At 57.2% G+C, this 26,631-nt stretch overlaps 1 protein-coding gene across 7 annotated transcripts in view; it reads left to right on the plus strand.

Annotated features, from left to right (window-relative positions):
* The window catches only part of SFXN5 (sideroflexin 5), a 113,195-nt gene that overhangs the window by 82,662 nt on the left and 3,902 nt on the right, over positions 1 to 26,631 (plus strand). For 6 of the 7 annotated variants that reach the window (XM_032410704.1, XM_032410703.1, XM_032410705.1 and 3 more), the window contains 3 exons: positions 3,688 to 3,803; positions 5,833 to 5,918; positions 11,717 to 11,834. In XM_032410704.1, the coding sequence (XP_032266595.1) occupies positions 3,688 to 3,803; positions 5,833 to 5,918; positions 11,717 to 11,834 (320 nt within the window). The remainder of the gene's footprint in view (positions 1 to 3,687; positions 3,804 to 5,832; positions 5,919 to 11,716; positions 11,835 to 26,631) is intronic. The other variant, XM_032410709.1, reaches the window with a different exon arrangement.

Raw genomic sequence — 26,631 nt, forward strand, 5'->3', positions numbered from 1 at the left:
ACACGTCTGTTCCTGTGCTGGATCAGGGGGCAAGCTCCCCCGTCGTCTTCTTTTTGAGGACTCTTTTTGCACATTTGCCTTTCTGTCTACTGCTCTTTCTTCTTCCCCACACTGTCCCTTTTACACGGGGTGCTTCATTAGCTGTTCACAATCTGCATGATTTTGCATCACGATGGGTCTGATGTGAGAACATCTGCAGCAGTCAAGAGCATATTTTCCTCAGGACTTGACACTGAGCTTGCCATCAGTGTGAAGCGATCTCCCTCTCTCATCTTGTGACATCTCTCAGCATAGCTCTAACATCAGTTATCCTGAGTCTTGAATGGCGTCAGTCCGAGTTGAAAACGTGCCAGCTTTCTTAACATGATCACTAACAGACTGCTTAATTAACCTGCTGATACTGTCAATAATAGATCTTGCTGGTGTACTAGAAAGGAGACCCATGGCCCACGGTTGGTCTCTCTTTCTCTCTCTCTTTTTCATTTGCTTAGGCTCTCAGTGCTCGTGACTTGGGAGCTGGACTTGCCAGGAGTGGGATAGGAGGGACCAGGGAGGCTTGAAAGGAATATGGCAGAAATGAATGTTCTGGAGGAGATCATGGAAATGAAATCACGGAAACCATCTCATGTTCTCATTGCTCAAAGACAGGGGGAGCTAGGAACCTGTGCATCCAGCAGGTGCTCAATAAAATGGACCACCAGTGTATACGGCCAACAGAAGATATTACAGGGCATGTGCGTTTGAGTAGGCAGGAAGAACTGTGGGCGTTCTGAGGGAGGGAGCTGGGGGGTGCCATCATTTTAGGGTGGCTTTTAGGGTTTTTCTGTCTTTTTTTCCATCCAGGCAGCTTAGATGAGGAGAGGGCTTTCTCATGCCTAAATTGTCCTGGAGGGGCTGAAGGGAAGGACACTGGGTTTTCACTTCTTTTCCTGCTGTATGTTTCATCCCAAGTGGTTTTGTGTTTGAACCAAAGTCCTACTCTGTCTGCTGTGGCTACATTTTACATTTGGAAATTGCAGAGAGCGAGCAAGATGCCATCATGAGTCTGGGACTGGTTGACCACCACCTCTAAATACTCTCTTCTTTGTCTCCTGCACCTGTGCGCGCACACACACACACACGTGCGCGCCACACAGGGCTAGAGATGTTTCAGTTGTCCCTGGCTTCCCCTAACCTGGTGGGGGCTTGGGTGCAGACGCTGACATTCCATGTGAGCTCAGCCAGTGCCCAGAGATCCCATAGAGATGCTAAATGCAGCCCCTCCTTTTATATCCAGAGAAGCCTGGTAAGGGTGGATGCTTTGGGTTGCAGAATGAGCTGGTGACTCCTGACTTCAGGCAGCTGCTCATCACCTGGACCACAATCCTTTAGCTTTGCCTTTCCTGCAGCGGGGGTGCTGGTGTGGTGCTGGTGTGGCAGTGATGTAAGGGGTTCTCAGAGGGCAGAGATCGATGCCTTTCAGGGCAGAAAACCCCAATGCCCTCTCCAGTGGTTTTGTTGGGTCTCCTGGGAACCAAGGGCCTGGCAGCCCCCGAGGTGTGAGGGATGCAGAGTGGTCCTGCCGCCACTAGAGGGCGAGGCACTAACACGCAGGCCAGGTGGCCACTTCCCAAGGCCACTCGGGGGCCCTTCTGGACCCTAGACCCTGGGCCGCGGGCACCCAGGGCTGGCAGGAGCTCACCTCTGGGCATGAGGAGGGGGAGATTCAGAGCCAGGACTGTGACTCAAGCCCAGCTGGCCCCAAATCCGGGCTCCCAACCTCTCCTTCCTTACCTCAGCTTCACCTTCCGCCTTCTGTCAGTCTCTGTGGAATACAAGGGTTTCTCAACGTCAGCACTACTTACGTTTTGGACCAGATAATTCTTTGTGGTGGGGGCTGTGCCTTGTAGGATGTTTAGCAGCACCTCTGGTCTCTCCACACTAGATGACAGTAGCCACCCCCCATCCCCACCCCCCCACGCCAGGTTATGATCATCAAAAATGTCTCCAAACCTTGCCAGATGTCTCACAAGCTCGCCCCTGGCTGTGTGAGGCGGGTGAGCGGTGCTGCTGTGAGGGCAGGAGGGATCCGGTGCCGAAGAGGTCTGCCCGTGGCTACCACGGCGGCTGAGTGTCGTGTGGAAACACAAGAGCTACTCAAAGATGGCGTATGTGCTGTAAATACATTTTAGCACTGTATTTGGTCTCCTGCTTTTCTTCTCCAAAGACTGCAGAGCATCTTGGTCTTCCCCTCTGTTTATTCCACCTCTCTCTCCACTGTATTGAAATGGGAGACTGAGGCTCAGAGACCCCCAGGGTCTCAAGCCACCCCTCACCTGCAGCACCCCGTCCCCCAGCTGCAAGCGCCCTCGCCGCCTGCCCCCCAGCCTTGGCTCAGGCACCAGGAGCATCTGCGGTCCTCCTCCCACTCCACCTGCCCACTAGGCCCTGCAGCCCTGCAGCTCCCCAAACCCTAGTGCCCCCCCACTGGAGGGAGTGGGGAAGCAGCAGGTGTTGATGCTAATCAGCGTTCACAGCCCAGAACTGCAGTCGCTCCCAGGCTCACACACTCCCCAAAATTAAACACTCATTATACAAAATTAATTGACATTAATTAGCAAAAATTAAAACTTTAAACACAGCAAGGCGCTTTTGGGGGAGGAGTGAAGCAGGCGGCCTCCACATTTGTCACCCCCCCCACTCCCCACCCGCCCACCACCCTCAAGTCCCCCCACTTTTATCCTGGAGCAGGGTTGGAGGAGGTCAGGCGAGGTCAGCGCTGCAGCGGCCCTGCCCCGGGCCCCGGGCCCAGCCCCGCCAGTTCCAGGTGAGAGAAGCAGAGGGAGACTCCTGGGGCTAGCCACCAGCTGATGGGTGGCCCCCCAAACTCTGGCATCCAGTGTTTAACTAAGGAGCCAGGATCTGTCATGATCTCATAGCCAAGAGAGGGAACCCAACCATCTGAAGTGAGACTGTAGAAGGTCGGCCTTTAGCTCTGCCTGACCCCGCCCCCTGACCCCCATCTCCCAGGTACCCAAAGGGCTAGCTCTGTCCCACTTCACTGTGTGACCTCAGATAAGTCACCCCCCTCCCCTGAGCCTCACTTTTCCATCCATATGATGAGGGGGTGGCGCTGGGTGAGCACTGAGGTTCCTGCCTGCTCTGGCACCTGCTGTCAGAGCAGCAAATCTCTGGGAACTTGAGTGGCTCTGAGGAGCAAAGGGCTGAATGCGGGGGGCTGCCACCTCAGGAAAATGCCCAGAAAGGCAGCCCGAGGGACTGAGTTGCTGATGACGGAACATGGGGCACTGGCGGGGTGTCTTCAAGCCAGGGAGCCCTGGCAGATGGGCGTTCACTTCACCTGCCTGCCAGGCCCACCCCCCGGGGACAGGCAAGCAGCTCCCTTGATAACTAGTCGCTCTCTAGCTCCTGAACCCTGTCCCCTTCCTCCCTCACACTGGTTTTTTTCTGCCTTTGCTCACCAGGTTCTCAAGGGCCCCCAAATCCCTCAGCAGGCTGGGGGGCAGACGGGCAGCAGAACCATAACTTCACCCACTGTGTCTGAACGCAGACTCGACCCTTGCTGCTGGAACTGTTGCTGCTAGAGGCAGGGAGGCTTGGGTGCATCCCAGTGGCTTTCTCCACCGGCTAGAACGGCATCCTCTCCTTTCACTCGTGCCCCCTGATCCCCCCCTCCCCTCTCTCCAGCCAGTGCCAACATCTGCAACGTGGTCCTGATGCGGTACGGGGAGCTGGAGGAAGGCATCGATGTCCTGGATGGTGATGGCAACCTCGTGGGCTCCTCCAAGATTGCAGCCAGACACGTGGGTCATCCGGGGGCTCAGGGGGCCAGTGGGGAGGCCAGCGGCTAGGAGAGGGGTTCATTCCTCAGGGGCTTCTGTGCACAGCACCTTTGCTTTGTCCTCTGGTTCCGCCCTCCTTGCCCCACCCTGCCTCCCATCTGCATGAGCCCTGGGCCTCCAGGTCTGGCCCCAGCCACACCTGTCCCTGCACAGTCCCCCCTTCTCTCCATCCCGCATCGCCACTGCAAGACATCCCATCTCTTGTCCAAGCCCCTCAGGACCTGACTTCTCTGATCTGTTAATTGGAAAGGGCAGAGGAGACGCCCAGAGCTTTCTTTCCCCCACCCCTGGACCTAGGGTGCTGTTCCCTGGGCCTTCATGGCCTCCTGGGCCAGAGGAGGGAGCGTGGGAGCGGGTGGCTCACCATCCGGTGTGAATAGGCACTTCTGCAGGTGCTACCTCACGAGGGACCCCGTGTGGCTGAGGGGGGTCTGGGGAAGAACAGCTTGCTGCAAGAAGGCCCTCTTTCACCTCTCATTTCACCGGCCTCACCTACTCCAGCAACTGTAATTTTTTTAGAAAATTCTAGTCCGTTGGTATATTTCCCCATACTTTCCCAGCCTTTGCCCGAGTGGTGATGAGTGGCTTGTCCTTCTCTGGCCTCTGAGTGCTGGCATGGGGGATCAGCCGTGATAGCTGAGTATTCACCGCTGCCCCAGCCACTGTCCCTCATCAGCTCCCACAATGGGCCCCAAGCCTCACCTCTGTCAGCGAGGACTTCTCTATAATCCCCTGATGGGGGAAGACCCTTCTCTTGTCCCAGTGCTCCCCTCCCCACTGGTCTCAGAGAAAGTGAGTGCCCATCCAAGGCTTGTGAGGGGCAACGGGCTCGGGGACACCAGGGCCCGCGCTGCGTCCTGTGCTTCCTGTGCTGGCTCTGGGCACCCCCATCATTCCCACGCCTGTTCAGCAGACTGGAGGGACCTTCTCCCAGGCCTTCCAGAGTCTGATCATGAAGGACCCAGGTTCCTGGGAGAAATTTTCAGCCCTGAACCTATCCATCCTTGAAGGCGATTTAGCCTCAATTTCCTACCCAACCCCCCACCTCCCATCCAGCCCTCGTGTTGCCCCTGATGTGCTGAGAAGGAGGCTAACCACAGTAACTCTCCTCGTGGTGCGCACAGCAGGGAAGCCCAGGCTCTTCCGCAGCCCTGGGCTTCCCTCAGCTTGGCCGGGTCAGCCCCTTGCTGGCTAGGGGAAGGCTCCTGGGGGGCCTGGCAGCTATGAGCCATTCCTCAAGCCTTCTCTGAGGGCCAGGAGCCCGTGGACTTGAAGGAACTCCCCACAGTGACCATCAGAGTGCAGAACAGCCTCTGAGCTGCGCCTTCACCATGCCCACTCCCCAGGAATCCCCAGGGAACTCCCAGAGCAAGGACCCAGGCAACCCCATGTGGAGACACAGCAAACACTGAGCAGAAGCATTTCCTGCTTACAAAGCCGACCTCTTGTCACTAAGAAAGGCTCTCATCCAGAGCCAAGAGATGCAAGATCTTCCAAATCGTTGTCTTTAAGGGGTGTCAAAAAGGAAAAAAAAAAGTAAATCCCAGAATCTCTGTCTTCCTTCAGCACCAAGAGCCTCACGTGGCTCAGCAGGCCCCAGCTGTTTGCTCCGGTCCTCCCAGCGCCTGCTTTGTTTTTAGAGCATCTCGAGTCCTCCATATGCTTCCTCCCCAGCCCCTGCGCCCGCCACCCAGGCACCTCCCTGGGCACAGGCCCCTTCCTGGGGCCGCTTCTGTGTTGCCACCCCTCCCCCACACGTGGCAGGTGACAGGGATCTGCTCTTTTCAAATCTGTGTGGTGGGAAGATGGGGGTGGCTTTTTTCTGGTGTTTGGAATAAGGCTTCATGAGCAATTCCATGAATTATTCCATTCCGCCAGATGTGCTTAGCAGCAGTACGCACACCTAGGGGCTCCAGAGAGGGGTTCACTGCCAGGTGGCTGCCCCCCACCCTGGGAGCTCTGCTCATCACAGCCTCTGCTTGCCCCTCAGGCCCTGCTCGAGACGGCGCTGACGCGGGTGGTCCTCCCCATGCCCATCCTGGTGCTCCCCCCTATCGTCATGTCCATGCTGGAGAAGTGAGTTGGGGCAGCTGGGAGAGAGGGGCCACCATTGGGGAGGAGGGTGGGAGGGAAGGGGGACCAGCTGGCCCAGGGCAGGGGACAGGGGAGCAGCTGGGAGCCTGCCCTACCCCGGTTTGTTCAGACACTCCAGGCAGTGTTACTGGAACGGTGCTGTAAGTAATCCCGGACTTGTACTATGCAGGATACCGTGCAAGGTGCTAGGAAGGATACCCAGATGGACAGTGCTGGCCCTGCCCGGAGGGGCTGAGAGTGCCGGGGTGTGCGTGTGTGGGGGTGTGTGTGCACACGTGTTCTCTACTAGCGCACAGCGCAAGGCCTGTTGTGAAGAGAAAGTATGAGGATTATAGTAGGAAGACTAGATTGGGGGCCAGGGCCACCCTATTCAGGCATCCAGCCACGAGGCAACCCACTACCTCACTGAGCCTCAGTTTCTCATTTATAACATACAAGCAGTACTAACCTCCCTGCCTTCCTCCAAAGCATGTTCTGAGAACGCGTATTTGTCATGACTGTAAAGATAGAAGGGAACACGATAGTAAGAACGACGATAGAGTGATCCTATTAATTAGTGAGTGTGAGGTTGAATCATGAAGAAGACATGCTGCTAGAAGGGCAGGTGAGGGGCCAAAGGGAGGAACCAGAGCTGACCTTCACGTAGGTTTGGGCAGGCAGTGAGCACTCCCTCTCTCCTGGCGGCCCAGCCTGGGAGGGGGCACCTCAAGGCATAAGGACAAGGTCAGGGGTGCTCTACCTGAGGCTCGGAAGTGGGACTTTCTTATTCCCACAGTACGAATTATAATAACAGCTAACATTTATTAAGCACTTACTACCTGCCAGTCCTCTCTCAGCCAGGTCTCTGCCCAAATGCCAGCTCTTCAGAGAGTCCCTCCCTGACCACCCCATGGAGATAACCCCATGACTCCCTCTTCCCTCCACTGCCTTATTTGTATTCGTAGTACTTAGCAACATCGGAGACTCTATCTAGTTGTCTGTTATCCGTCTGGTCCACTAGAATGCCATCTCCATGGAGGCAAGTACATTCTTTTTATCTATGCCCTGCATAGCATCTAGCACAATTCCTGGCTCATAGTAGATGCTTAGTGTTTGTTGGATGAATGAATGATCTCATTTAACCATCACAACAGCATGGTGAGGTTAAGTATAATATTCCCCTTTCACAGATGAGGAAAACAAGGCAAAAAGAGGTTATATCTTCTACCTATAGTAAAGCCAGTAGGAAATAACAGAGCCAGGAGTGAGCTGGGAGCTGCGAAGCTGGGTGGGCTCTTCCTACCACGCGGGCTGCCTCAGGTCTTCAGATCACATCACGTAATCAGCATGTCTTTGGGTCTTGCCCTGCATGGAGACAACACAGGAGCAGACTTGGGGTCCTGGTTTCAGGAAGCCTGTATTTTGATAAGAGAGATGGGCATGACCCATACATGAGTCAGCTGCAGGTGGGACTGGGCAGTATGTAAACAGGCCCAAGGTGACTTTGAGGGGAGGGAGCACTAGCCTGGAGAAGGGCTGCCGCTGACTCTGAGAGCAGAGGAGGATTTATGTGGAAGGCTGGCTGGGCAGGGTGTGGGTCCATCGTGTGGGGAATTGAGGAGTCTAGCCAGACGGAAGCAAAGTGTGCTCACTGGGGCCAGCAGATGAGGGGCCCTGAGTCCAGCCAAGGAGATGGTCCCTTCCTCACCACAGAGAGGGGGGGTCGTGGGAGGGACCTGAGCAGCGGTGTGGCGTGCTGAGTACCATGATTCAGGAAAACCAATCTCATGTGGGAGATCCTGGGAGAGAAATTGTTTTGGTGGTCCCGGCCCTTGTGTCCATAGCGGCCTCGTGAACTGAGGCTTTCCCCAAACACCAGTGACTGCAAGTACACAAGAGGAGACCACCAGGCAAATGAGGAAGGTAGGGCTTCTGTCTTCAAGGCCACTGAATCCTGGGCCTGGAGTTGGCTGTGATGCCTTTCCAGTTGGCATCGGAGTTGGGTTTGCTGAAAGTGGCGTGGAGTGATGGTTAGTTTGGGGACTTAAATAGCTTGGGGAAGTTGTGTGGGATTGTTCTAGTTCTGAACCTCCCGGCCTGGGATCTGCCCAGAGTCCGGCTGCCATGTGTCTGGCTCAGCTCAGAGTCTGAAGAAGGCCCTCAGGTAGGCGGAGACAGGTGGGCCATTTGGTTCTGGCCACCCGGTATTCGGTCAGTCCTTGTCTGACGTGCGTGAGAGGGTCTCTGAGGAAGAGAAGGAGCCCAGCTCAGGATCCCTGAGCACTATCGAGACCCAGTCTGTGCCCTCGAAGACTTACCAACCTCACGTCTGTCCAGGAACGCGCGCCTGGGTGACAGGAGGGGCAGGGCCGTGTAGCAGCGCCAGCTGAGACTCCGGGTAGGAACATGAATCCGGGGTTCCCACTCCAGCACTTTTAGGCCAGGCTAGTCGAGGAGACTCCCTCGGCCTCAGTTTCCTCCCTGGGGAACAGGGACATGGCCCTCCTCACCGGCTCGTTTGGCAGGCCTTTGCGTTTCGCGCCCTCCGGGAGGAGTCTCTCCCTTGCTAGGGCTCCACCGAGCACCCTTCAGCCTTCCCCGCAGGGGCGCTGGTGGCAGGGCCTCTGCCGAGATGGCTGATGGGGGCAGCCGCTCCTCCACTCTGGGAGCCCAGTTGGGTGAGGGAGTCAGGACAGCCAGGGGGAAAAGACAAAAGAACACTTACAAAGCAGCCTACTTGCAAATTAATGGAGTGCAAACTAAGATTGCTCCAAGTGCGGAGGGAATGCGCGGCTGTGGGGAGACAAGCTGTTGTGCGGTGCAGCGGCCGCCCGGCTCTGCCTCTGGCCTCAGCTCCTCCTCATGGGGGGAGCACTGGGAGACACGGTCCCTGGGGTCCCTGCTAGCAGAAGAGAGGTGGGAGGGAGCCCAGCATGTCCAGGTGTCCCGTCTCCGAGACCGAAATGGAAAGAGTCTCAAGTCAGAAGCAGAGGAGCCTCCACCCCCAGCCCAGAGCCCTGGGGGAGCACCGAGGGTGTACCCCCCCTCCAGCGCACACACTGCACCTTCCCTGGAGCTGAGGGCTCCCAGTCCAGCTTTACCCTCCTGAGGAGGAAGCTGGTGTTGGTCCCGGGCCTGGGAGATTCATCCTCCCCATAATGCCTCCAACTCAGAGCCAGGTGCGGCGGCTCTCTCCCCGCCCCAGCCCTGCATCCCTCGCCCTGGAGGTCGCCTTCCAGCGCCTTCCAGCCCGTGGGGTCTCAGCGGGGCAGGGCTTCGGGCCACATCCTCCCCCGTGGTTCCTGAGGCCGCTCCCCAGCCTCCCTCATTCCCTGGGCTCCGGGTCTTTCCTTTCTCCAGGCATTCGCACACGCACATCTCTCCATCTGCATATTTCAACTCCCCCAGCTGCCTTTCCGATCCCTCCCTGCCATTTCCCTCTCCTCCTCCCCTCCCCCGTCCTGCTGTGTTCACTCTCCCTGCTCAGGGCTGGGACTTCAGGGGTTCCTGTTTGGCTGAAGTCTCGGGGCTGCCTGCTGCCTGAGTCAGGGGCACAGGCCTGGGGCTTCCTGGACCTCTTTTCCAGTGCAGATTTTGGCCAGCCACCCGAGAGAGGGGCCAGGGTCACAGCCCCATGGGGAAGGAGGCTGTCCGGGGTCCCTCCCAGGAGCGACTGAGGATGGAGCCCGTGGCCCGCCCCTCCCCTGCCGGGGAGGGAGCTTCACTCTTTCTCCCTGTCCCCCTCTTTGCCCTTGGTGACCCTCCAGTCTGTAGTGCCCGGGACTTCACACCCTCCTATCCCATCCCCCCTGCTCTGATTCCCCACCAGGGACTGAGGGCCCAGTCACTGCCACAACTGGCCAGGAGGGTAGCCCCGCCCTCCACAGCCTTTTCAGGGCAGGGGGGCTCCTATGAAGGTCTGGAGAGTGAGCCTGGGTACCCCACCTCCTTGTCCTGCCCGAGAAGTTGATCTCAGGTGAAAAGGTCTCAGAGCCCATTTCAACCATCTGTGACTCCCAGGGAAGCCAGGAGGCCCCGGGGCTGGGTCAGTGGGGGGTGTGTGTGTGTGTGTGTGTGTGTGGCTCACCTGGAGGAGGGAAAGAGGATGGGGGCACTGGACTAGGCTGAGGGGAAGGTCAGATGGGTTCGAACTTGATCTAGGCACCTTTGCCCTGCTGCTCTTAATCCTGTGACACTGCCCTCTCCAGGCTTAATTCAACAGCCGGTCAGGTCTTGGGGTCTGGGCCACTGGGAAGGACTAGAGGACAGCGTCACTGGGATCCTCCCTCCTTCTTGCACTAACAAGAGCAAAAACAGCAACAATAACCCACAATTACTGAGCACTTACTGTGTCCAGGCCTTTTATTTGCATAGAATTTATAAGTAATTGGAGCTTTATTGGTACCCTAGCAGGAACCTCCTGGGCCAGGGTTTCTCAGAAGTGTGGTCTGGGGATCACCTGTTTTAGACTCATGGAGGCTTGTTTGAAATGCAGAGTCCCAGTCATAGTACCAACCGAATGGGGATCTCACTGGGGTAAGGGGCCCTTGGGGGTCTGCCTTGGGAAGCAGATGCCTAGACGCCAAAATTTGAGAACTGTGGCTCCCAATTTTGCTGTCTGCGCAGGGCCAGGTGCTGTTGGGATTCTTGCCCCGGGAGGTGAAGGTGGGATGGGGTTTGCCTGCCGCCCACACTGACGCCCTGCCCCCAAGAGGGGGCACCTGCCGGCCGCAGCAGCCAGCCCTGTTCCAGTAGGAGGGGCCAGAGCCTGATGATATCCGCTTCATCCCAGGAGCCAGTCCCAGTCATGAGGGGGCCGACACAGTTACTGAGGTCAGATTTGGTGCCCACCCAACATCCTCTGGCAAATCGTCCAGTCGCCCATCCTGCTGGCACAGCTACCCCAGGCCTCCGCAGGTAGAATGCTTGGTGGTCTCCGCCACGGGGCTCTCCTGGAGTATACAAAACGTAAAGCTCTGCTGGGCAACACAGTGAAGGTATCTTTGCCAGTGGGCACGGCCCCACTCTGTCTGGAGAGCTGCTTTATCATGGAGCTGAGGGGCCCAGGGCCTGGAGGGAGGCTCTTCGTGTACTTCTCCCACCCAGGAATCCTGTCAAGGGGGGTGGGTGTCAGCACTGGCACAGGGTTCTGAAGACAGGAGCTGGGAGCGGCGCTGGGCGGTAGCACTTGCAGGCAGCCGTCCGGCCTGCCTCCTGCAGACGTGGCTGTGGCCTGGGGCAAGTCCCTGCCCTTCTCTGTGGCTCTTGGATTAAAGCAGACCAGGTGGTCACTGGGGTGTGTTCTGTTCCCATACTCGGCTGCGTGTATGCGTGTGTGCGTGCGTGCATGTGGGTGCTGTTTGTCTCCTCCCCTGGACCTGGCTTCTACTCTGGTTTGTTCAGTATTTTCTTATGTGCTGCCTTTGAGGACCATCCTTCTCTGCTGTGTGTCTCCCCAGGGGCGGGGGCCGAAAGCCACCTTTCGTGTCTCCCCCACATGTGGCCTTCTTTGCACAAGGCTGGACACAGGGTGGGATGGGTGCCCCCCAAGTACTCACTTGTGATGTGTGATTGAGGATTCAAGCAGCTGTCCTTCAGGGCAGGGCCTGGGGGAAAGGGCGCCAACTGGGGAAGGCCCCAAAGACAGAATGCCACCACAACTATTTCGCTGTGGGCTGGCAGCGGCCCAGGACCACGCTGCCCGGGTCCTGGGACTCTGGGTGGGACCCCGCATGGTGGCTGGCAGCCAGCTCAGCCTGTCTTCTGGTCTCATGGAGCTCCCTCCTCTCTCCCTCCTACAGGACGGCTCTCTTGCAGGCACGCCCCCGGCTCCTCCTCCCCGTGCAAAGCCTCGTGTGCCTGGCAGCCTTCGGCCTGGCCCTGCCACTGGCCATCAGCCTCTTCCCGCAGATGTCAGAGGTCAGTGTGGGGAGGGTCCGTGTGGGGGCAGGGCAGGGAGGGGTGTGGTTTGGCCGTTTATTAACAAACACTTATTCAGGGCCAGCTCCTTAGCCCGGAGCTAGGCATTGGGGTTAGAACCATGAATGAGACAGGTCCAGGCTCTGACCTCTCCCAAGCTGAGGGCCGAGCAGTGAACATGACAATTAAACAGGGACTAGCAAATGAAGGGCGAGGACAAGGAGGGGAGGAGTCCAGCTGGATGTAGGAGGAGACAGTAGAGGGCCCCAGACCCAGCCTAGAGGGAAGTGGCATTTCATGGGGCCTGGAGGATGAGCTGGACTTGGCCAGAGGGGACATGTTGGGCTGGGGTCACCTGGGGTAAAGGTTCTCAGGAGAGGAATCACACAGCATAGAGCCAAGGAAAATCCGCATCACAAGCAGAGAATGAACAGAGTGAGGTAGGCCAGGGCAGGTGGAGCTGGGGACTGGGAGGGCAAGGAAGAGAGGGTAGGTGTCCTCCGAAGGGCTAGGCAATGGAGGACTGCAGATTCCTGACTGTGAGCCTGTCTGGAGCTCTGGAGGAGAAGGAGCCACCAGGAGGTGGTGGCGGGTGTCCAGCAAGAGATGGTGGCAGCTTGGACCAGGCTCCTGGCAGTGGGCATCGAGAAGTGGGTCCTTGAAGGGAGAGTTAGGATTATGAGGAACTGCAGGTGGGGGAGGGAGCCGGCAGGCTGTGCACCCAGCTTGCTGCTTTTGAGCAACCAGGCAGATGTAGGCACTACTGAGCAAGATGGAGACGCGAGGAGGGGTGGTTTGAGGGCGGATGGCGTGTCGAGTTGGACGGACACGCAGGGTCCAAGGAGCCTATGGAATGTGCACATGGGGCCGTCCTGTGGGAAGTCGGCTCTGGGGCTGGAATCCAGGAGAGAGGCCTGGGCTAGAGGGATGGAAGTAAGGCCAAAAACGGTCATGGAAGCCAGGGAGCGTGTGGAGAAAAGAGGCCCTGGGGCGGGGTGGTGTCCGCGGACCAGAGGCCAGGGTGGCGAGGACAGAGCAAAGTGGGGCCAGGAGGAGGGGGGCCATGCACAGGGCAGACGCTCCTGATAGGCTGAACTCCACGAAGCTGAAGAGTGTCCATTGGGGTCCCCGGCAATAAAGGCAAACCCTCTCCCCAGGGGTGGACCCAGCTGAGGGGTGAGGAAATGGGGAGGCAGGACTGACCACTCTGGCCAGAGGCTGGGCGCCCCAAGAGAAAACAGAGAAATAGACCTTCTGGAATGAGAGGTGGAATCAAGAGAGGCTTTTATTTGCTTATTTTTGCTTTTTTTAAATGAGAGAGACTGGAGCTTGTGAAAATGCAAAAGGGAAGGCACCAGGGGAGAAGGAGAGGACATGGGGAGGAGGAAGACGGGGAGAGCAAAGTCCGGGAAATGGGGGCGAGGCAGAACACAGACCCGGGATTCTAGGGATTTGCCTTGGCTGCAGAGAGCCTGCTTCCCCACTTCAGCAGCAGGGAGGCAGATGCAGTTGGGGATGGTGTTTGGGGGTGGGGAGGTTAAGGAAGCTGTTCTGATGGCTTCTGTGAGCTTATGACCAAGCAGAGAAGAAGGAGGAGGGTGCAGGAGGGGGAGGTGAGAGGTTTGAGGACCGTGGAGCCATTCAGACGGGAGAATGGGAGAGACAGCTGACCAAGGAAGTCAGAGGAGCCTGGTGGGCAGTGGAAGGGGGTCTGCGGAGGGGGTGGCTGAGGGAGGACACAGCTCTGTGGGTGTGGCCAGGGCCTGGCTCTCTAGAGGTTCTGGGGGCTGCAAGAGTCATAGGGTTCACCCAGCAGGTTTCATCCGGCCGGATGGGACATTTGGGGAGTAAGCCATCGGGAGGAGCGGTGGGCCCCAGAATCTTAGCTGGGTGGAGATGAAGATGGGCGAGTAAGCTGAGTGGGGATAGCAAGGTTTGATGGGGGGCAGGTTCCTGGAGGGAAGTCGGAAATGTGAAAATGAGGGGCCTGGACTGTGGGGACTGAAGACGCAGGATCCTAAGTAGGAGGTGGTGAGCCAGCCTCCAGGCCCCGAGATCCTGGGAAGGTGGGGACTGGAGTCACTTCCCTCCATGGAGCCCGAGATTTAGCAGAAAACGGGGGTCGGGAGGGGCTGCTGTCTTGGGGGGCCAAGGCACACTGGGGTGGGGAACCTGGTGTGTGATATGTGCTGGGAGATCCCTCCTGCCCACAGCGCCCAGCCTTCCCGGGAAGCCAGGGGTACCTCTCCCCCCACGAAAGCTGAAGAGCTGCTACCTGATGTCTGGGGACTCTGAATGGAGCCAAGGGCTCCAGATTGCCTGGAAGTTGTGAAGATGGGAGGGAGGGCACTTCCTGGTGGTCTTGGCATCCCTGTCTTGGAAGGGCTGCGCCCAGCACTCCCCAAAGCGGCAGCATCTCTCCGTACAGTCAGGCTAAGCGTGCAGCTCTAGGCGAGGGTCAGAGGCGCCTGGCGGCACCACCGTGTTCAGAAGCTCTACCTGTCTGCATGCGGAGGGACCCAGGGTGGAGAAGCCTCACGGTACAGAATCGGGGACTGACGTGTTGGAAGGATCGCTCAGGGTCATCCAGTTTACCATCCTCCAGGCTCTGCTGGGGAAACGGAGGCCCAGAGCAGCCCAGGCACCAGCCCGAAGTCACAGAAGCCAGATGCCGATATGAGAGGAAACCCCAGAGGCCCACTCCCAGGCCAGAGCTCCCGGGAAATGCTACATCTGTTTGTTCTACAGGATTTTCTCTCCTCCCTCAACCGCTTTGCCTGCCCTGGGCTAGTGGAGAGAGGAGGGGGGTGGGGGCTCCTGTGAGGGGTGAGGGGGAAGGGTCTTGGAGTGCTGTGGGCCTTCGGCAGGTGTCGCTCTGGGGCGAACAGTGGAGAGCTGACCACAGTCCACCCACCCGAGCCTCTGGCTGTAGTGCAGGAGGTGGTCTCCGTGAGCAGGCCTGGTCTCACCGAGGCTCCCTGTCAAGGTCCAGGCTCCTCTCTTCCCTCATGCCTGCCTCAGATAGGCACGGAAATTAGTTCTTCCGAGTGTCTAACCAAAGTCCCTCTCATTGAAACCCAAGGCTTTTTTCTAGGCTGGGAAGAATGTCATCACTGCATGAGAAGGGTGTTCTCTGAGAAAGGAGGGTAAGGATGTGGCCTTCAGTGCCCCCTCCTCACCTGCGTCAGCTCCACCAGGATGCAGGCCGCCTGGGCCATATGGGCTGTTTTGAGGCCTATCTGTGACCTATGGCACCAGGGCCATCAGCCAGTTGGCTGAGAGGACCTCATTCCCCCGTTCATCCTCCCAATTAATTCTCTCTAACGAGGTACTGCTTCTGCCTTATGGGGATCGTGTCGTACATCCCAGAAGCCAGTGGGATTTGCCACAATACGTCTGGACTTGCTTGGGCTGACCCATCCTTGCCAAGAGCCACCAAGGTTGTCAACAGGAGTAATAGCTGGAACACTAATTAATTAATTAGGGGACTTGGAGATAGAGTTTAGGAACTTGTTTCTAGAATGGCTGGCCTGCAGTGATCAGTGTGGAGTTTCCAATCCACTAACCCCAGAGGTTGAGGAAAGAACTTCAATTCTCCCTTCAATCCCTGGGAGAGAGTTTTGTTTGCTCTTTTCAAATTCGTATTTCTGCCTATTAAAATGGTGCTAATTTTAAAATGAAAATTGCAAATAATAATACTAGCGACCACTTGCTAAGCATCTCCTGGGCCAGCCAGCGTGCTGGTGACTGTGCGTGCCTTGTTGTATTAAGTCCTCCCCAAGCCCTTCACGTCCAAGGTATCAGTGACTCTTAAGGGATGTTACCTAAACCGTTAGATGTCTGCATCTCAGACTCGGGGGAGAGGTTTTGGCTGGAGATGTGGAACCTTTGGTGCCTGGGGGGAACTGAAGCCAAGGAAGGGATGAGGTCATTGTGGGAGGAAGGAAAGGCATCAGGAAAAGACAGGAGCAGACAGGGGCAGGGGGAGGGCGCTGATGGAGTGCCTTCATGGACCCTGAGGACAAGGGCCTTTCAAGGAGGAGGGGCTCTCTACAGAGTGAGCTACTGTAAGGGGGACCAGGAGTTGCGATTAGCAGCCGGGGGTGGGTGTAGTAGGCAAAGCAGTCTAGGAGACGTACGGTAGTCAAGTTTCTCTGTGTTCAGAGAAGTAAGCTCATGGATGGGAAACCACTAGAGAACAGCAAAGAAAGTTTCACTCCCTGGGTGTACCATGAAATGGGGATGGGAGCCTGGAGAGGGGCAGTATGGAGAGGAATGCACAGGAAGGGATGCACATAGCTCAGGACAGAAAGGCCTGGCCCTGGTCCAGTAAGTAGAGCAGCCCACTTGGTTGGGGAAGGGAAATGGGGGTCCAGAACATGACCGTCCTATGAAATAGGCACCAATATTATTCCCTATTTACAAATGAGGAAACAAATGAGGCGTGTTTTGCCCAAGGTCCAAAGTTGGTAATGATGGAGTCGGCTCTATACTCATAGAAGGATTTTATACCTCTCCCCAGCCCACCTCCACCTCACTATAAAATGAGAAGGCCTGGGTCTGAGCCCCAGATGGCTCCCTGCTAATGTATCCGTAGGAACATTCCAGCACCTTCAGCCAGCCCTCCTACCCTTCAGGGAGATCATTGTTCACAGGGACCTTCTGGAATAAGTGTCTGTGCCTTTAATCTATAACCCAGAGCTGGGGGCAGGGGAGATATTGTCTAGTGGGCCAGCAGGTGGGGCAGGGAAGCTCCTTAGGATGTTGGGTGTGAGAACAGGGGCGTATGGGCTGGTCTTCTTCCAGACCCCAGGCCCGTCACCATGCAGGGAACATTGGGTATGCCCTAGCAGACCCTGTGACCTGCAGGTTAAGGCTTTGGGGCATTGGCCAAGGCTGGCTCAGTCACTCATCCACACCTAGATTCTGTTCCCCACTCCAGAGATGCTGGGTTGCTTTCCCCTTCTTGTACCTGGGAGGACCATGTCATAGCCCCTGGTCTCAGAGAGCCTCCATGCTGAGGGGGTAGACAGAAACCCAGTGAACAAGAAATGTCAGGTGCCGGTGTAGTAACGTGAAAATAAAGTGGAGGGCTGTGCCGGGGTTTGCCCAGGGGTGAGTCATGGATTGTGGAGGCCTCCGTGGCATGTGGGGCCTGATTTGTAGTGGCCTTTCTGGCCATGCCCTCTCTGGAGATTGGGGCCCTGGGTTCCAGCAAATGTGGTCATCTCTGTCCTCCCCCAGATACACATGTATACACACACACACACACACACACACACACACAGCGCTCCAGGTCCCTAGAGGGAGATGTCCAGGGTCCAGTCTTCATGCTCCCAGGCTTGGCTGCCACGGGAGGCTGGACCAGGGGATGGCGAATGTCCCTCCAACTCTGACAGCAGCGTTCCCCACCTGGGAGCGCTTCCAATCCCGTTTAATGAACCTCATGTCTCCTTGGAGCAAGAAGCAGTACCTTGGCCAAGTCCTCTCCCCGTGTCCCTGCCTGCTTCTGTCTGTCTTTGTGCCTCTTTCTCCCTTCCTCGATTCCTCTCGGGCTCCCCCTCTCTTTTCCCCACTATCCCCCCGGGAGCTCAGGGGCTGGGGAACAGGGCTGCACATACAAGCCGGAGCCATTGTTTGACAATCTGTTTTTGTCTTCATCTTGTTGGCAGGCGGCAGGAGAGGAGCGAAAGGTTAATGAGGCACTGTGCAGCGGGATTACTGCGTGAACGGGCGGCGGCGGGCGGGCGGGCGAGCCAGCCGTGGTAACAGGGAACTAATTAGGAGCAGTTTAACAGGAGGAAAAAGTGAAATCTCCTCTTCACCAACTGTCAATAATTAGCTGATTTGGTGAGGTTGAAATGTGTCCACAGGAGAAGGTGGGGCTTTTCTGTGGATGAGGGAGGCGTGGATGAGGAGAGAGAGAGGGGGCCACTGAGGGCTCTGCCCTGCCCGTAGGTGGGATTGGGGCTGGGGTCACCCCTCATCCCCCAGGCCCACCCTCCTCCCCTCTGGCTGGCGTCCCTCAGCCTCAGCTATCCATATGACCTGGGTCTTAACCTCAGCGACCTCAGTTTCCCCCGCCTTAGGGTGGTAGAACTATGTTTCTTCCTGGCTCTGCCCGTTAGGATTCTAGAAGTGAAACCACAAGACCAGGGCCGAGTTCTAGAGTTGGAAGGGCTGACAGCAGGCTGTGTGATCTTAAGTCAGATGCTGACCTTCAGGTGTCTTGTCTGCAGCATGGGTATGCCCTCTGAGAGCCACCTCCCGGGGTCTGGCATGACTTGAGAATGCTGCCAAACCGTTAATGGGCAGAGCCTCACCGTCCTGGGGACATGCCTGGTAGCCCCTGGACCCTCCCTCAGCTCTTCTGGCCTCTCAGCAGCAATAGGAACTGGAATGGGGGCACAGGAAAGAGGGGCTCTGTGCTCTGGCTGGCTGCAGGTGGAGGAGAGGGAGCTCCGGGCTGCTTCTGCAGGGCTAGGGGCTGTCTAAGTGTGTGTGGCCCTCCTCCCTGCATGGGCTTTGCAGGTGCCAAGTGGGAGGCAAGGAGTCAGGTTCACTGGGAGCTAGGGCTGTCTCCTGTCGGGCCTGTTGGCTCTGTTGGTCTGCCCTGCAGTTGTTGGTTTGTTGGCCTTCCCTGACAACTCAGCAGGGGACCCCCTCCCTCACCCTCCCTCTGCCCCTCCAGCTTCTGCCAAATACCTTGACTGGAAGAAAAGACATCATCAGAGGCCCCCAGGGCTTCCTGCTCAGAGCCTCCCATGTCAACCCTGCCAACCCCACCCCGCACCCCAGCCTAGCATCTCCTCACCTCAGCCTTACAGGGTCCAGGGCACTAGAAGGCATGATCGGAAGAATACCAAGGCCCTCATCACATCCTCACACCTACCCACAAGCCGCATTTCACCCTGGCCCCAGAGGGTGGCTCTTAGAGGCCACATCCATGCTGTAGATGAGGTACCTGAGGGTCAAGTTCAGCCACCCCCTTCTCAGTCCCTACCCCCTACCCATCCTTGGTCCCCCTTCCAGCTCTAAGAGTTAAGAAACAAAGAGGCATGTCCTCCCTATATGGGAAAAGAGTATGGGTAACCCCAGTGGGCACCAGAACCTCTTCCATCTCACTCCCCATCACCAGCTCTGAGGAAAATGGTAGCTTTGATGAACCAGCTTGGCTGGAAGCTGTGAGAGGCTCTCTTTCTGAGAAGGCATTTGAACTCCCAACCAAGAATGGGGAAGAGTTGGGAATGGGCTCAGTTCTACATTCAAGCTGTTCTAGAAATGACTCCTCCTCCAGGAAGTCCTCTCTGATGAGCCCCACTAGGATCTGTCTCACCTCGCACATGTAGACCCTGGGGACGTGTGTTTCCTATGTCCCATCTACCTCCTCAGGTCAATAGTCCTTTCTCCCTCCCTCAGTGCATAGGTGTCCCTAAGGCTGAGAATTAGCACTCTTATCAACACCTAGTCCAGAGCATGTTGGTTGTATTTGTTGGTTCCTGCTTCTCCTGCTCTTCCAGTCCTGATGTGAGGCCAGAGGCAAAGTCTAGAGGGCATTGTGTCCCTCCTGAGTCCACAGATGTTCACCTTCTCCCAGAGCAGGGGCCTCTTCCCCTCTAATCTCAAATCCATCTCCCACTTTGCTTGGAGATGTTTGTTTGGGGTTTTTCTCATTTACTGGTTTAATCAGTCTCTACTGAACTCCAAAGCGGGCTATTTTTGCCGTCAGAAATCTGCCGCCTCCCCGCCCGCTGCTTTCTTGGAGTTTGCCCACAGGACCCCCAGGAGGGATGGATGGGAATGGCAGAGCCACTCAGAGCCCAGGAACGCCAACGCCACCTGTCATGTTGCCTGTTCCCCACACCCCCGGCCCAAACCTGCGCGTGCACACAGGCCCACACACGAGCATGCACACACATACCCTTGTGACAGGCCTCAGCGGGGCCACCTCTCAGCCTATCCCTCCTGGTTCTTTCCAGGACCTTCTTGAAAGCCTCGCTGAATTCAGGACAGGGAGGGAGGAGGCTTGGTTTTACAAAGCTCCTGCTGAGAGGATTAAAAGCATCAATATGTGCAAAGCAGCATAGGACATGCCTGGCCCACAAGCAAGGGCTCAGCCTTGTGAACCATGAGGGGATGCCGGTGAGCAAGACCGGACCTGGGCCCTAAGATAGCCGCGGGAGTCCGGCCTTCCTTATGCAGCATCACACAGGTTTTCCAAGCTTCCACAGGGCTCTCTCACCAGTTTCTTGATATTATCCTCATCTCAGTCCCCAAAAGTAGAAAATCTTCCCACCGCACATACAGGGAAACTGAGGCCTCGAAGCCCAAAAGATGGGAGGACAGAGAATGATTCTGAGATTGGTCCACCAGGGGGCACCCAGGAGCAGTACAAAGCTCCAAAATGGGGAGGGGGTCTGAGCCTTCCCTGGGTGCACATTGCACAGGGGAGATGGAAGAGCGTAAGACAGGATTCCTGCACTTGGGGAGCTTCGGTTCAATTTGATTAGACTTTTATCAAGGACCTACTGGCTTGAACTGGGGTGAGGTGGGGGACTGCTGTATTCACAGACGGTTAGTGAACGAATTGCCTGGGACTTGGGATGTGAAGGAGATGGAAATCAGTGCCGGGGCACCAGAGGCGGCAGCAGTGGATTTGGTCTGAGAAGGTCAGGGGGGACTTCCTGGAGGAGGCAGCCTTAGAGATTAGGCTATTGCTGGACTCAGGCCTCAAAGGCTAAACATACAAAGTACTGGAAATGGAGAGCAGCCAGTAGGTGAGGAACCTGGAGAAGGTCCCAGAAGGCCTTAGGGGTCCAGCCAAGGAATCTGACATTCATTGGGAAGGCAGTGGGAGCCCAGAGCTGGCATCAGAAGCCTGACCCAGGGGGACCGGGCTCAGGCCTTAGCTGCTCCCCAGCCCTGTCCTAACACCCCTGCCCTCCAGGATACTTGGGACAGCTTCACCAAAGATGGGGCCTGGACTTATGTGTCTAAGCAGGACCTGAGGCCGGCTCAGCCCCAGAGAGAGAGGGTGGGGAGTGCTGCCCAGCAGGTTCCAGGCCTGAAAGGGGTCTCAGGCACATAGGGTCTGTCAGGTGCCGGCCTGGGCCTTGGACCCCATGTCAATGTCACCACCACCTGCAGATGCTCAGAAGCGCAGAACCCTGGCCAGGAGCAGGAGGCCGCTTTGAGCCATGTCACAGGGTCACACTGAACAGCCCGCCCCCCTGCCCTATGCCTTTGAAAAGGAGGCAGAAAAGCCACCAGAAGAAAGGCGAGGAGGAGGAAGTTCTTTGTAGTAGGTAAAAGCCCCTGAGATTGGGGCACAGGCCAGGGATCCAGTTTCCTGTTTATGTCTCGGCACCTTAGCTCCAGGTTCAAATATGTAAACTATCCACTGGCCACTGGCTGCAGGTGTGTGTGCTCCCAGGCTGGGGGCAGAGGTGGCCCCACAGGCATTCCTGACTCTGGCCCCCCACCCTAATGAGCCGGCAGACGGAGGCGGCTAGCCCGGGGTTAACCCTTCCCGCACCACCAAGGAAGGCCCTATCAGGCCGCTCTAGGGGACTCTGGGGCCAGCTGGGCCTTGGGGTGCTCAGGGGAGGCTGTGGTTACTGGACATGGTGCTTCGTGTTTTCTGCCACTGACTTTAGAAGCAACCAAAAGTTGGGGGCCGTCTGGTGTGAGGGGCAGCAGTGTCTGGCTGAGTGTGGAGGACGGGGTTGGGGCTCGGATGTGGGGGGGGCAGGAAATGTTAGCTGGGCGACACTGCTTTTCTCATGGTGGTGGGGGGGACACATGTCCCCAGCAGGCCCACAGCTTCCTCACTGGGCCCAGTAGCCCCCACCCTCTGGGGCTCTGGCTCCCCATCCCCTGCTGACCGACTGTCAGGTGCCTGGGGAGATGTCTGCCAGGTGAACGGAGGGACCTATGGGTTCCCACCTGCCCACCGCTGCCCGCCCGGGGCCGGGTCACCCCTTGCGCCTGTGGCCACTCCTTGCCCAGCCCCCTCTCTCCTCATCACTCTCTCCCTGGAGGAGGCCCCTCAGAGCTTGTCTGCGGTCAGAACCAAGCCCCTGCCCTCGGCCCACTACCCGGGGGCCTCTAGCCTTTACTGGGCTGCTACTGGTACCCCCCCATCCCCGCTCGCTGCACCCACTCCCCTTACCGGGCCTCGGCACCTCCCTCACTCCACAAGCCACCCATGAGCCTCTGTGACCACCACGCTGTGTGTTCTGCGGCCTCCATGGCACATAAAGCCAGCTTCTGCTGCTTACCCGTCAGCCCCCCTAGCAGCAGGGGCGCCCCGGGCCAGCAGCACAGCCGTCTGGCTCCGTCCCTGGTTGAGGAAGCTTTCAGCAGGGTGCTCTGGTGCCCTCACCCAGTAGCTGAATCACATCCATTTATCAGCAGAGCCCGGATGTGATTTCTGTGGGGGAGACCCAGCACCCCACACCTCAGAGGGGTGATCTTCAAGCGGCCCGGGGTCCTCCCCCAATGGTCCCGACACCCGTGAGAGCTGCCATTGCCCAAGTCCCAGCCAAGGCTAGAGGGATCTAAATGCACAGCCAGCTGTTGGCCCAGGCTGGAGGCCAGGGTCTGTGCCTAGGGCCGGTGCTGAGTTGGGGGTAGGAAATCTGGACTCCGGAGGTCACCAAATCCCGTTGCGAAGGCCGAAGCCTTTCAGCCCTCGTTGGGACCACTCAGAAAACTGTTTGCCTGCTATCCATGTTGCCTGATGCTGTGGCCCCCTCTGTCACCGCTCCTGCTTCCTGGGCTGGTCCCTCAAGGCCACCATCATGGGTTTGTTCCCTTCACCCGCCCCTCAAATGTGCCTGTTCTCCAGGCCTGGCGCCCTCCCCTTCCATCTGCTCTCCTGGGCAAGCTCCCCCATCCGGGGGCTCCGGCTGTGCTTACACATCCCGGGCTCCCTCTCCCACCCAGACCCCTGCCCAGAGCTCCAGAACCCACGCCCTGTCTGCCTCCCAGCCCTCTGCACCCGGGGGTCTCAACATGGCCCAGCCTGAGCTGTCCCCCTCCCGCATTCCCTGCCTCAGAACAGCGTCACCAGCCACCCCAGCTCCTGAGCTAGAATTAGGAGTCATCCAACGCACAGTCATCCTCGACACCTCCCTCTCACCCCCACATGGGATTGGTCATCAACTCCTATGGATTTCTCTCCAGAGAGGATCCCAGTGCCACCGTCCCCCAGCCCCCCTGGCAGCATCATGGAGCAGGACCTGGCACCTCTCATTCCCACAGCTGCCCCCGCACTTACCCTCCAGTCCATCCTCCACGCCCACTGCCACGGGAGAAACATTTCTAAAACAGAGTCTGGATCATGGCCCGCCCCTGCTCAGAATCCTCCCATGGCTCCCCATGCCTCCACTGACACATTCGTGTGGCCTACAGGGGCCTGCCTGTCCTAGCCCCACCTCCATTTCCTGCCACGTTCCCCACATGCGCCAAACAATGCTGGCCAGCCGATGCTTCTCCCTTCATCCACCCAGCTTTTCCTGCCCTCTCGAATCAAAATCCTCCATTTTCTTCCTGGCCTACCTCCTCGGAGAAGTCTCTCTTCCCTGTTCCTTCATCAATACATGGTAACCCCCACCCCCTCCCCAGTTTCCATGGCACCTCGTCTCTCTGGGATCCATGTGCTTTCATATGTGACTCCTCCCCTAGACTCTGAGCTTCTCAAGGGCGTGGAGGAGATCCCCTGTCCATCTCTGTGCCCAGCCCTGGTGGATGGCGTGGGCAGCCATAAACATCTGACTTGAGGGCTGATTACATTGAAACGAGAGAAAAAGCCTTGAATGCCACTCTGTCCCCAAGCCTCTGCTCCTGAGTACCGCAGCCACCTTCCCCTCCCCAGAGCCTTTCCTCTGCCCGAATCTCCCCCCTGCCTCCCTCCTACCTGCTGCCCTCAGCACTGTGGGGAGCCTGCGGGGCGGGGCTGGGTCTGTGACAGCGCCCCGCTGGGAGGATGACACCTCAGTCCGCACCCGGGCCAGCACTCTCCAGGGAGCGGGTCGAGTGGGTCAAGTGGGCCGTGGCCCCGGCCCGTGGTCCTCCGCCGTGGTGGTGAGCAGCTTCTCCGATTTTAATGCGGGCCTCAGTGCTTCGGTGAAAGCCGGGATGGGAAGTTGCTAATAATGGCACTAAAATAAAATATGCTACATCTGTTATGGGTAGCAGAACAAAATTAGCTGCTCACACCTCTGACATCCAAGATGTCTTAACTTAAAATACTCCTTGGCTTACTTTACATCATTTACTGATTATATTTAAAAGAAATACAATTTTGCAATTACTGTTCTTTCCAGTGTGATATCTGTGCATCATTTTCCTTTTATGTTTATATATTTCTCCTTCATTAGTGCAGTCTGAAGGGTGATTAGGATTCTTCAAACATTTTACAGAGGTTAAACGTTGATTAAGATTTAATTATTACTGTAAATAGCTTGGAATGACATATGGTGCAAAAGCCTGACATATGTGCATTTGAATAAATGAAGTGCTATTTCCCAGGATGCCTCAGTAGCTGTTTAACAGCTTTCCCGAAGGGTTATGTTACACCTCATGGTAAGATTGCTGGGATGTTATATTTTGTTGGTTTTTGCAGCTGAAAGCTAAGAACAGTTTTCCAGTTTTTTAAAAACATTGAATATTTTAAATACCTAAATTGTTTTGCACAAATTTTTGCTAATTTGTCTAACTAGGTTAAACATTTTCAAAAGCATTTAGATTTTTAAGCGTGGGCGCTGTGCATTGTGTCAGCGGCAGCGTGGGGACGAGGGGGACTGGTGGGGCGGAGGGGGCTTGGAGGCCGGCAGGGGTGGGGAGGGAAGAGGTGGCTGGAGGAGAGGGCGTGGGGAAGAGGCCTGGGCCCTGAGCCTAGCTCTTGTCTCTTTGGCCCTCTCCAGTGGCCAGAGCCTGGGTATCAGGGAACCGTGGACTACAGGGGAAGGGCCCCCCTTGCCCCGGAACTCCACCACGCCCACAGCTCCGGTCCGCACTGCGCTCCCTCTTGCCTGACCTCTGACGTGCCCAGCCCCGGGCCTGACTGAGTTCTTTGAAGGTCTATGGCACCTTCTGCCTGCTTTTCGGGGCTGCCATGCCTTGACATAGAGCACGTACCTGGGAGCAGGTTCAGCTGAACTAAGCCACAAAGGCCCCGCACTTCCTTGACTCTACCTAGGGTGGAGATCAGGCCCGGGCCCCCCTCACTGAGGTAGCACCTCCCTTTCTGGCTCCATCCCGTGGGGGGCTCAGGCATCCCCACTGGCTTAGTCCCTGGAGCTGCAAACCAACACCTGGGCTGCCGTAGAGCCTCCAGGGGAACCCTCTCCTCCCAGTGCCTTCTGCCTCCCTTCTTCCCATTCATTCATTCAACACTTACTGAATACCTCCTGTGTATTGGCCCTAGGCCTTGAGGATGCAGGGATGAACACGATCGATCGCACATCACGTTTGCTGCCTCATGGAGCTTGCCGTCTAAAGTGGAGAGGGGGGAGACGAGTGGACAGTCAACCTCAGCAACAAGTGATACAACTGGGATTAAGAAGTGCCAGGAGCTGTGGGGGCCCGGGGAAGTGGCCACACCCAGGCTGGAGGAGGGAAGATGTCTAAAGCTGCCTCCTGGACCTCCTGGAAGATAAGCCCCCAGGAAGAACAGGGAGAGTGGGGAGGGGGAGGAGGAGAGGTGATGACAGAGGGGCCGGCTCAGGCAGAGTCAGGCTGGGGAAAGCCCAGTGGATCTGAGGCCCTGAAATAAGTAGGTATGTGTGCTGTCTCTGGTCCAAGGGGCAGGGTAGAGCTAGGCAGGGGCCAGACAACCCAGGAGTCTAGACTGGGTCCCTGAAGGCAGCGGGGTCATTGAGCCATTTTATAAGGAACAGAGGGGTGGCCCAACTTGCGGTTGGGAAGGCTCACGCTGTCTGAGGTGGGGGCAGATTGGGGTGGCTGGGACTCGAGGGGAAGGAAGCAAAGAGGAGGCAAGGCAGGCCCAGGGCACCACTGGGTGGTGGTGTGGGGAGCTGGGGTGGGGCAGGGGGAGATGGTGACCTCAGTTGTGATTTAGATTTTAGGGTTGAGTTCAAGTGCCTGTGAGATATCCATGAGAAGGTCTAGTAGGCAGTCCCTGAGGGCCCAGGACTCAGGGCAGAAACATGGCGGGAGCCCCCTCAGATCTGGGAGTCACCGGGAGGGTTGACTCACCCCCGGGGGGTTGTGCAGGGAAGAGGGCCCAGCCAGGCCGAGCCCCAGCGACCCTGACAAGTGTCCAGTGGATGTCACAAAGCGTGGGGGCGGCAGTGAACTTGGAGAGAAGGATTTTTGTGGAGTATGGTGGGAAGAGAAGCCAGATTTGCTGTGGGTTGAAAAGTCAGTGGGAGGTGAGGAGGTGGAAAAGGCCAGTTGAGACAGTGCCTTAAAGAAATGTGGTTGCTGAGGAGGAGAGACCAGGCGGTAGCTGGAGCGTGACATGGGGTTAACGGGACGTCTTATCAGATGGGAGGTTCTTGTCAGTGTTGAAATGCTGATGGTCAAGAGTCAGTGGGCTGCAAAGGTGGGAGACGGGGAGGACAGTCTGGGAGTGGGCTCCCAGAGTGGGTGTGGGGGGAGGTGGACCCCAGGAGGTGCTGCCTTCTGAGGGGAGGGGTGGCAGGAGGGCAGGCATGGAGCAGTGTGGACAGGTAGTTATGGGTTTGATGGTGGGACGCTGAGAGGTTCCTTCTGTTGTCTTTGGCTTTTTCTCTGAAGTAGAAAGAAGGCTCTTGTGCTCAGGATGAGT

Source organism: Phoca vitulina, unplaced genomic scaffold (assembly GCF_004348235.1).
Source record: "Phoca vitulina isolate PV1807 unplaced genomic scaffold, GSC_HSeal_1.0 scaffold12, whole genome shotgun sequence".
NCBI classification, from domain to species: Eukaryota; Metazoa; Chordata; class Mammalia; order Carnivora; family Phocidae; genus Phoca; species Phoca vitulina.